Source organism: Gekko japonicus, unplaced genomic scaffold (genome assembly GCF_001447785.1).
Source record: "Gekko japonicus isolate JY-2015 unplaced genomic scaffold, Gekko_japonicus_V1.1 scaffold322, whole genome shotgun sequence".
NCBI classification, from domain to species: domain Eukaryota; kingdom Metazoa; phylum Chordata; class Lepidosauria; order Squamata; family Gekkonidae; genus Gekko; species Gekko japonicus.
Genome location: NW_015163616.1, coordinates 537466 through 548889, shown reverse-complemented (window position 1 = coordinate 548889; position 11424 = coordinate 537466). Strand labels below are relative to the sequence as shown.

At 43.3% G+C, this 11424-nt stretch overlaps 1 protein-coding gene across 1 annotated transcript in view; it reads left to right on the top strand.

Moving 5' to 3' along the window:
- The window catches only part of LOC107107165 (plexin-A2-like), a 552061-nt gene that overhangs the window by 458131 nt on the left and 82506 nt on the right, over nucleotides 1-11424 (top strand). The window contains exon 18 of the mRNA XM_015407422.1: nucleotides 8082-8175. Within this exon, the coding sequence (XP_015262908.1) occupies nucleotides 8082-8175 (94 nt within the window). The remainder of the gene's footprint in view (nucleotides 1-8081; nucleotides 8176-11424) is intronic.

Sequence of the window (11424 nt, the reverse complement as noted above, 5' to 3'; positions counted from 1 at the left end):
CCACAGATTCCTCAGAAAATAATTTATACAGACCTGTCCACTGACTCCGGAGTCTTTCCCTGGGCTTGTCCTCTTGCCTGGGTTCTCTCAAAGCAAGCAGTGCTGTCAGAGAGCTACAGCAGAATGAAGAGAGAGACTGACCTTCCAAAAGTAGGAAGTGGCGCCTGTCAGCAATCAATTACAGACTGCCCAGCTCTCCGGCAGCCTGTGGCTAGGAGGGGCCTCCAAAGACCCGATCTCTCACTGGAGTCAGCCCTCCTCTTCCCGGCCAATCGCACCAGTAAATGAAGCACGGGAGATAAGAGTTTTGCCCAGAGATTAAGACCACACCAGATTCTTTAGCAAGAGGAGAGCTTTATTAAGGCACCTGAGTCTAGCTATCACCAAAGTGATATCCAAAATGCTAGCTCCCCAAGTCTTGCAGTCATTCACATTATATACTATAAGTTTTATCACGTCACTAGCCTCAGACAATGAAAAGTTGTTTTTCCTCTTTCTTCATATAGAAACACTTTATCAAAAGGAAACATCTTGAGTATGCATGTATTGTCTTCTTGAGGTTACATTACCTATGTCAGCTTAAATCACATACACAATAGGAGATAAGAACATATGTTTTTGAAAAGGAAGCTATAAAAAATAGTTATACCCGAATCCGTGAACCACAGACACCTTAGTTGGGGAAGATAACATTGTTAGCACACTTTAAAGAGGAAATGGCTTCCAAAGGAAGCTCCAAACCACTAGTCTAGCTTAGGAAAAACAGGAAACAGATTTGGTCAGAGTGGGGTCAGAGTTTTCTGCTGCAGGCTATAAAATGTCTTAAATACTTTTGAAAATTTTGTATTAGACATAAGACAGAGGTCACTTAGACTATTAAAGTCTTAATTTTAATATTCTGCTTCACTATCTAACTGTTTTTAATTTGAAAAAATCAATTTATGTAAAAGGTACTTTTGTGCAAACTGGGAAGAAAATAATTCAAGGGAAATTTCTCATAGAAATTTCGTATTTATAGATACACAGAAATATATTTCAAAAACATTGCAGGGAACTCTTTGCCCAAATGCCATTTTATCTAAACAACAATCGTTTTGAGGAGTTATGAAAGCCTAAACTATTTGTCACTTTTTGCCACCTCATTTGTCCTCTCTGCCTTAGGAATCTTACTGTTGATTCTAAAATCAACACCAACTTTAAAAACACTGATTTATAAAAAAATATATATTACTCCCTCCCCACCCCTGATGAAAGAAAATATGGTCTGTGAATCAGCACAGCAGAGCCATATCATCTGTATGAGAGAAAAGGCTATTATCCTCAATTCTTTTCCATTGCTTTGCACTCCATGTCAACACCCAGCTTCTTTGGCTCCTGGGGGATTTATTCCACCTGTGTAAATACTGAAGATTTATGGATAAGGCCTGATCCTTCAAGCAACTTGGCACATACATTCCTATAGATTTTCTGAGTTCAGAAGGATCTGTGCATCAGCATCTTGAAGAATTAGGCCTTTAAGATCAAGCTACAGTCTGCATGTGTTGGGCCTGTGTATAGTAGTGGCAGAAGCTCCAGAGCCTCTTTGAAAATATCTCAGTTCCATTTCAGTACATTGCAAACTCTCTGGAATAGTATGTCTCCCATCCACAAACATGAATTCATCATTGCCTGGCAGTTACAGCATCCCTGTTTCCTGAGTTGGAAAATCAGAGTTATTAACTCAATTGTAATTACTGAGGCAATTACAACCATGGCAATCTGTGACGAGATTCCGGGAGAGCAAATAGAGCTCTGTGATCACTCCCATCTGCTGGAGAAGTGCACAATTGCTCATTAAAGGCTTCTTCTTAAGAGCATCAGAGAGTCAGGAATAAAACAAAAACAGTGACAGCCAATGCATTAAAAAGCTGATGCTGATCAAAACATGCTGCTTACCCAAGATTCATTGCACCCACACTCTGAAATACAGGAGCTGATTTGACTTTTTTGCTGCCATAACTCTTTTGCCTTTCATAGAATTGCACATAAAGGATGAAAACTTTCATGCACTAGCTTCACACTCTGAAAACAAATAGCATGAATGGTTCTGAGAAGTGAACTTAAGATAGGGTTGCCAGCCTTCAGCTGGGGCCTGGGGATCTCCTGCTTTTACAACTGATCTCCAGCTGACAGAAATCAGCTGCCCTGGAGAAAATTGGGTAAACCAAAGGAGTGCACAGGAAAGATTGTGTAAACCAAAAATATGATACACCATGCTAACTTACGTCACAATTTCTCTATTGTTATATAATAGACAAGGAATATAGCTTAATCTCAGCTGGCTCCAATACATACATGGATACTTGTACATCCAATACATAACTCTCCTGGATATATAACAGACTATTTCAAATACATAAATACAATTGAGCAGAATTTACAAAAAAATTTAATCCGAAGACGCCTTGTAGTTTGACTTCAGGTGTGGCTGCAAGTTCTTCTAGAACAAATCTCAGCTGGCTCCAATACATACATGGATACTTGTACATCCAATACATAACTCTCCTGGATATATAACAGACTATTTCAAATACATAAATACAATTGAGCAGAATTTACAAAAAAATTTAATCCGAAGACGCCTTGTAGTTTGACTTCAGGTGTGGCTGCAAGTTCTTCTAGAACAAATCTCAGCTGACTGCTGTGTTTCAAAAATTTTCTTTGTCAGCCAGTATGAAGACTACAAACATTATGATATCATATGATTACATTTACATCTACATTCAAGTAAGTCCCCAGACTCAGCAAACCCAAAACTTACACAGTCTATGTTTCTCTAATGATTGGGATCTGACTTCTGGCATGTCTTTCAGATGATAAGACCGCACATGCTGTTGTGTGTGCTCAATTATGATATTGAAAATTGCTGGGTCTGGAGTTACAACCACAAAAGCTTACACCCAATTTTACAGCAGAGTTGAAGTCCTGGGAATGCATTCTAATGGAAGTTATAAAAAAAAAAACAACTTAAATCAAACTCAAAGATTCAGACCCAAAGGTGACAAAGACTATAAGCAGTTTTTCCACTTTTTCTCTTGGCATAATAAAGTCTTATAATCTTTTTGGTGGGTTTACTGCACTGTCCTTTAGGCATAGCCCTCAAATTTTGCATTCACCACCATCTATACTGACCTGCTGGAAGATTAGAAACAGGTGGTTTGCTAGTATCAACCCTCACTATCTAGTCCTTAATGATTCTTGTTTTTCTGCTAATGGTGGGCAGCTGTGAGCAACCTGGAGTATCACTAACCAAGCTTCAATATTTTTTGATGATCTTAAAAATGCAGTTACTTAAGGGGATATATTATGTGGACCAATGTAATCAGGAAGCTTCTTATGTATGAAGATCTGTTATGTTGGGCATAAAGGAGGATCTCTGGCGCCAGGGAGTTGGCATTATTTCAGGTTTATCTCCAAAAAAAACATTTTTAACTTCAAAAGCCTAATTAATTTGTAAATGTCAACTCTTGGGTTAAAAGAGTTGTATTTTGGCACCATAACAACATTTAAGCACTTATTTAGTGCTGTTTTTTCTGTGTGAGTTAATAGTCTACTAGATAAATTTACTACTATGTCTTTCCTGGCGGCGTAATCTGCCTCGGATTAAAAAAGGCTCCTGCAGGAACCTTATTGGGTCCTTGTTGTCTAAAAGTACTTTGTCTATTTCTAAGATGACTACTGTAAGATTCCTCTGAAGTGTCTGTTTCTTCATTGGAAGTTTCTATGTCTGAATATGTTCGCAATGGTGAATTATATGGCATTGTACCATGCTGAGGCCCCTCCCCTCCCCAAACTCCGCCCTCTCCTGGATCCACCCCCAAAGTCTTCGAAATGTACTGGGTTCTTAGACACATTAGTGATCAGCTCCTGCTTTATTAGTGATTAGTTGAACTCTAAGACAAAAGAGGCAGGACCGAAGCCCTGCTTAAATGCATGCTCAACACCACACCCAAGACACACACACTCCCCGTGACTGGCTATTTACATAAGAACTCCTATACAATAGGTTCCTTCCAGGATCCTGGTCCCCTATTGTTCTGTGAATGAAGCTAAGTCCGTGCTCGGCCGAAACGCGAGTTCAATACATTACACCCTTCCACCCACAGTCCAGAGCAGCCTTAACAAGTGAAGTCTCTAAGGTATACTGGTCTGCATCGCTCTCGGTTCGAGTGCCATGGTTCTGACTGCAGGGCGGTAGTTGCTGGAGCCGAGTTCGCTGGTTCCGTTGAGGAACTGGCAGACAGTGGTGATGTAGACATGATGTCAGGGCTCTCTGATGTCGCTGGCTCTGGCGGCTCACCTCCTTGTCCCACTGGTTGTTAGCTGGGTTGCCAGCTGCTGGGGGGTCCGCTGATGTGTCTCTCTCAGGCTCAAGTTTCTGGGGGCTTGGCAGCTCACCGTCACTCTTGTCTGGGAATGTGTTGGGCAACCCCGACTCAGCAGGGAGGAAACGGCGGTGGAGCTGGTCAATGTGCCTCCAGTGGACACCTCATAGGACAGGGCCCCGGTGACCCTGATAACTTTTGCAGGGATCCAGGCTGGGCCTCTGGAGAAGTTCCAGGCATAGACCGGGTCACCGAGGAAGAATCCGCGGGGTGCTGCCTGATTTTCTGGGGTCAAGATGTGTTCCAGAGTGCAGTCTGGGTGCAGTCTATCGAGGTGGGTGGCTAGGCACCTGCCCATGAGGAGTTCCACTGGGCTGCGGCCGGTCATTGTGCACGGGGTTATGCAGTGGCCGAGAAGGAAAACCGCGAGCCGGTGGTCCCAGTCCCCATGGATGATCCTGCTGAGGGACTCCTTTGTAGTTCTCACCATCCATTCCGTTTGGTCGTTGGTTGCCAGGTGGAAGGGAGCAGAGTGGATGTGCCTGATTGTGTAGCGGGCCATGAACTCCTGGAACTCGCTCGAGGTGAAGGCCGTCTCATTGTCCATCACAATGGTGTTGGGCATGCCATGGGTACAGAAGGCCTGACACAGAGCACAAATTGCTGCTTGGGATGAGGTGGAGCTGACCAGGACCACTTCCAACCATTTAGTGTGGGAGTCCACTAGAAGAAAGAAAATCTGTCCCTGGAAGGATCCCACAAAATCAAGGTGAAGCTGGGACCATGGTTTGTGTGCAGACTCACACTGATGCACTGGGGCCCTGGGTGGCTCCAATCAGGTTTCTTGGTATGCCTGACAGTGCAATGAGGTCCTGGACAAGCCATAGCATGGTGATTCTACACAAGCTGAGCAGGAGGGCCTTCATTTTGGTGTTGGTTACGTGCTGGAAGACAGTTAAGTATTTCAGGTGTTCTACCCATGCTTCCCAGAGGTCAGGATGTGCACAGTCGAACTCGGGCAATTGTCCTGCTCCCAATGAGATCGCCATGTTTTCTGGAGCGGTGCGATGCCGGGGCTCTGGGGCTCGTTGCACGGTGCGATGCTCTCAGCTGCTGGCTCTTCCATCAGGATCCCATCCTCATCACCAGTGAAATGTACAGGGTTCTTAGGCGCGTTAGTGATCAGCTCATGCTTTATTAGTGATTAGTTCAACTCTAAGACAACACAAGCAGGACCGAAGCCCTGCTTAAATGCGTGCTCAACACCACACCCAACACACACACACTCCCCGTGACTGGCTATTTACATAAGAACTCCTATACAATAGGTTCCTTCCAGGATCCTGGTCCCCTATTGTTCTGTGAAGGAAGCTAAGTCCATGCTCGGACGAAACACAAGTTCAATACATAACAGTCTCCAGGTATTTTCCAACCCAGACCTGGCAACCCTAACTTAAGAGGAGATTCTGGTCTGGCTTTAGAGGCATTTTGCTCTTTACACTGATTTCCAAAAGTGAGAGTTGGAGAAGCCTGCAGGCTCTGCTCTCATAGATAAACCAGGGTGTTGGTGTTTTTTTTGTTTTGGTTTTTTTTTTCTTAATTAGCCTCTCAGTTTTGCTGGTAAGGCTATTGAGAGCCACCACAGGCCTCCAGACAACTATTCCACTTGAGATCCCCCATATTACCCATCTCCAAACCAGATATTTTATTTAAAAAGCACATTACTTGTCCAGCTGCTTGGTTCCCCGGATGACCAAGCATGCCAAATTTTGTTACTCTAGTTCATCCTTCTTGGTAGCCCTGCCTGCTGGTGATGTCCTGTTATGGCAGTTCACATTAATAGATGTAAGATTGAGGGTGCCCATGACACTGCCTTTTCAGCCGGCCTACTCCTGAGGTATGGCATCCCCTGCCCCAGATGGTATCACCCTAATTTCTTCTTACCTTCTGTTATAAATTTTTAAAATGTTTTTTTCCCCCTGACCTCTTGAAAATTAATTTCATTCTTTGGATTGAGATCTTCAGTGTTCTTTTAATTATTTGCTACTGTTTCTTCTACTGTTTAACACTTTTTTGTTGGGGGAAGTTTGCTGTTTTTAGCTAGTTTTAGTGATTGTTATGTATATATTATGATTATTGATTTTTATGCATTTGTACCTTATGGATTAAATGTATTCTACTTTTTTAAAATGGAAGATACCCTGAGTACTCCTGAGAATAGAAAGCTGGATGGAAATGTTCTAAATAAATATGAGGTAGATGTATCTTTGTGAAGTAGAACCCAAATTGTGTCATAATAAGCTTCTCTAGGCCAAATAAATTTTTGGCTCTCTAGACATAGCTAACAAAGTTGGAGATGGGTAGCCGTGTTAGTCTGTCTGTAGCAATGATTTGCCAGCTAATGTCATTCAGCATCTGAAATCACTCCACTTTCCAATAAACAGGACAGATGGACTCCCATTCTAGCAGTATCTGAAGAAGTGAGCAATGACTCACAAAAGCTCATGCCATGCCACATATTTTGTTAGTCTTTAAGGTGCTACTGGACTCTTGCTCTTTTCTACTGCTAACAAAGCTGGTGTGGCTAGTGTGGAATGACTCTTCTCACCAGCACAGGAGCAAGACATTTTTTTTTAAGTGGGAAACTGGGTCTTTGCTGGTCTCAGCCATTCTTTTGATTTCATTGTAGGAAGAAATCTGGATAACACTGATAGGGCACGGATTGCTATTTAACAGATAGACAAGGCATACATCCACAAACTGGACTAGAAGAGATTGTGGAGACCCCCACCCCATATACTCCTGAGAAACTAGGGATGCCTCAATGGAGAGGCCAACCTTGGAATCTGAGCAGAGTCAGCAGTCATCCAAACTACCACTTTGTGGGGGGGGGGATAAAATGCAGTAAGGCTGTTGGTTTTTTCAGTCATTAAAATCACTCAGGTGATCAGCTTAGCTAATACTCGAGGAAGAAGCTTTGATCTACACGGTCTAACTCTCAGTCACTTCTTCCTAAAGTAAATGTGGGCCCCTTTCATATGTTCCCCAGCCATCTATTCTGTGCAAAAGAATTCCTGTTATAGAAAAAATGCATATGTTGACTTTCAAGAGATGTTGTCTAGCAGTGCTTAAAATCTGAGCCCCCCCCCCCAACATATCTCAAGCTATATGATAAACATCCCTGGTATCACTTTGGTATCATATGCCTCTTCATTCTCCCATATGGTCCCAGTCAAGCAAGTCCTGCCTTTTCTGTGTAAATCCCTACCCTGTAGTAGTTATACTGGAAATTGCAAAGGCAGGCAAACAAACTGGCAGTCCCTTTCCTCCACACAGTATATTATGTGCAGCCTCCCTTACTTAGGAGCATCACTGTGTAAATAATTAAGCACTCTGACTAATTTATTGCCCTTATTTATTTAGCCCTGGGTCTTTATTTTTTCATCCTGCCAGCCCTAAGAAATGTTACATGGGAGAGGTGACTGCCCACTAGGGGGACAGATGAGACCAGAAAATCCAATTAACTTGTAAGACTGTTCTAGCCAGTCAGGGTGATGGTATATTAATCCACTCTGTCACTGAGTTCCTGTACAGCCTGTAGAAAACATCTTGCTGATTTTTGCAGACATCTGTGTTTGCCAGAAACACAGATCCTGGGCCCTGCCCCAGCTCCCCTTGCCAAACCCCATTAACCCAATGTCTTCTGCTTCCTCTTAGTGGCCACACACCTCTGACTATCACAGGGACCAATCTGGATGTCATTCAAGAGCCCAGGATCCGAGTGAAGTACAATGGCAAGGAGTCTGTCAATGTAAGTAGCCTTTTAGGCCCAAGTTGTTGCAGCCATAGCACCCCATCACAAACTGTGCCTCTGCAGTTTGTTTGTTTGTTTGTTTTAAGAAAAACTGGGAAAGAAAGAGTCTACCTACAAGATGTCTCTCCCTGGCATGCTTGCCAAGAATAGTACTCTGCTCAGGTGATCAAGGGTCCCGGTCACATGAGCGGGATACTGTGCCGCTGAAGGGAGGCAAATTAGAGCCGGAGCAAAAAGAACCGTGGTAGCGCGATCCGACGCGTCCGTGCTCTGGCCTTCAGCAGACGATCAGATGTAGCACAGCAAAACGGACGTTGCGCGTTTGTGCACATGCGTGGGACGGGGAACGGCGCTGGCTGCGACGGGCTACCAGCGCTTTCCTGATCAGACGCCTGGAGTTGCCGCACATCATCCGGAAGATAGTGCTCTGTTGCCGGTACCTTTTCAATGCACGTTTTCAGGCCAAAGGGACGGATCAGGGAAGGGTGCGTGACACTTCCCAGATGTTGCAGTATGATCGTGCCCGTTTGATGCACCCTCATCCCGTCCGTTTTGTGGGGCAAATCCTCCCATGTGACCGGGGCCAAGGTATATTTAAATAGAGTTTTATGATGAAAGAAAGGCTGGATATAAATGTCAGTAGTAATTAAGTAAGACTACTGTTGGCTGCCATGAGTAGCCCCTATTGTCTGCTAGTGTGTAGTGTTTCTCCTCTTGCTGCAGTGCAGACAGGGTACAAGTTTGTTGCATGCAGTTAACATATGGAGGCAAGAGTTATGGTGGCATGGAGTTCTCACACTCCATGTTGTTCCTTCTCCCAGAGAAAAAGCACTTTCCTATGCCCACACTTGTAGTACTAACAGTTGTGGTGTGCCCACAGAAAGCTCACTAGCAGACTAGCCCCAGTTTGAACTAAAATTATCCAGCTGCTTTTTGGACATCTTTGGACTCCAAGCAAAACAGATGCATCTTTCCTTGGCTTGAATTAGCAGTTCAAGTTTATGGTGAAGGGAAGATTCTTCAGTGTTAAATAAACTTCCTATTGTCTTACTTGTTTTGCCTCTAATTAGTTCCTGATAGCCTGGCTTGCTAACACGTTCATATTCTTGACCAACAATTGGGGGGGAAAAAAGGATCCTGGCTCTTTCTGTCACATAGCCATTCTAGGAAGACAGATGTTTTCTTCACAGCTGGAAGATAAAATCTAACTACCAACATCAAAAACCCTGGAATCCCAGTTATGGCTGCAACCTGGGGACTGGAGTATTTGCTGACAGTTGTTTCTGTCACTCTGTGGATTTTTGTGGCCGAAGGGCCTCTTAAAGCACAAAGGTTTGGCACTGCCACACTGAACCTCTGATCAGTGTTGTGCCCTGGTCTTCCAATATTGGAGACCAATTCCATTCCATTATCTCTGTGATGTGGAGAAGCGGCATTTGTCTGCCTTAAATGATACTACAGTATTAATAGTGCAATCCTAATGAGAGTTACAGCCTTCTAAGTTTGTTGATGTCAATGGATTTAGAACTGTATAATTGCTTAGGAATGTGCTGTAAACAGAACTCATATACAGCCAATTATCCTATTGTGAATAGGTTCACATGACCAAATCCAAGGGTAGTTTTCTGCTACAAGCCCCGCACGGATGTCTACCCAGAAATACATATGCTTTTAGCCACTGCATGGTGAATGTCCGTGTATTCATATTATGAGTCAGTTCATTTTCTGATCAAATATTTCCAACATAGATTGTCTGTATTCATGACACACATCCATATACAGAAATATCCACCATGAGGTAATTGAAAATGATGATTTTACAGTGGAAAAATAATGACTGTATGAATAAACCCATATATTTCATGATATATGACAATAACGATAGGCAGCCTATGGAGGACACAGCCTGATCCTATGGATAAGAAAGAAACACCCTGAGTTCAGCAGCAAGAATTCCTATGAATAGGGTTGCAGACACAGTAGTCTCAGCTTGGAGTGTGGGAATTTTAGAGGCATAACTCCTATTTGGAGCCTGAGTCCTATATATGGGAGCCTAGTTACTATTTTAAATATAGATGCAGCCCCATCTTAAAACTCGCTTTTGAGTGCAGCACGGAGCTGCGGTGGCTCAAGTGGTTAAGATGCTGAACTGCAGGCTGTGGAAGGTGAGTAGTTCAGCAGTTCGAGACCCGGGTGCCGCATGATGGACTCAGCTTCCATCTCTAGTTCCAGCTCCTGCCAACCTAGCAGTTCGAAAGCAAGAAATTGCAAGTAGATAAATAGGGACCACTTCGTGGGAAGGTAACAGCGTTCCGTGAGCCTTGGTGTTTAGTCATGCCGGCCACATGACCATGGGAACGTCTTTAGACAGCACTGGCTCTTCGGCTTTGAAACGGAGATGAGCACTGCAACCCTAGAGTCGGATTTGACTGGCTTTCGAGCAAGGGAACCTTTACCTTTTACCTAGTTTTGTTTTAATGTACAGCTCTATCACTTTAGACAATCTTTCCCCCTCCAAAATACCCTTAAACAAACGTTTTCAAACCTACCTTACTAACAAAACAACACCCCCCTCATCACTGATTTGTCAGCAAGACAGAAACCTTCAAGATCACTTTCTGATCCTCCTTCAAAATTCAAGTCCAATTAGAACTGCAAGGACATTTAAATAAACACACCTCATGCTGGGAAAAGTTTTAAACCCGTTGAAGGTTTTATACTTCCATTGTTTATAGTTCAGAAGATTTATTTATTAAAACTACATTTTTTAAAAAAGCACTGAGATCAGATGTAGATACTAAATTCCAGAGTGTGTATACACAGTGGACTTGTTCACACAGGGAAACTGTGTCTGAAAGAAAGGGTGTTATTTACTGTGCTTGCTGACAGATTGCTGTTGTAATAAAAGGAATCGACAGGACAGGCTATTAACTGAGCTGACCTTTGGCCTCTTCTTAGGGAGACAGAGAATATAGTGCAGTTTATTTTGTGTTTTTACCAGCTTGTGACTTCCTGCTTACTGCTGACTCTGCTTTTTTCCTAACTATTCTGTCCAGTCGGCCTCATGACTCCACAGTTGTCTCAAACCTGCACAAGTTTCCATCTCACCTTGTAATCATAAATGTTTCAGTTCTACTGCAATCTGTTTGCCATAGTATCATAAGCATTTGGTTTGGGTGTGGGACAGGCAGAGTTAAAGTCGTGCTCAACAATGAAGATCACTAGTGATGCGGATGAAATTTACAA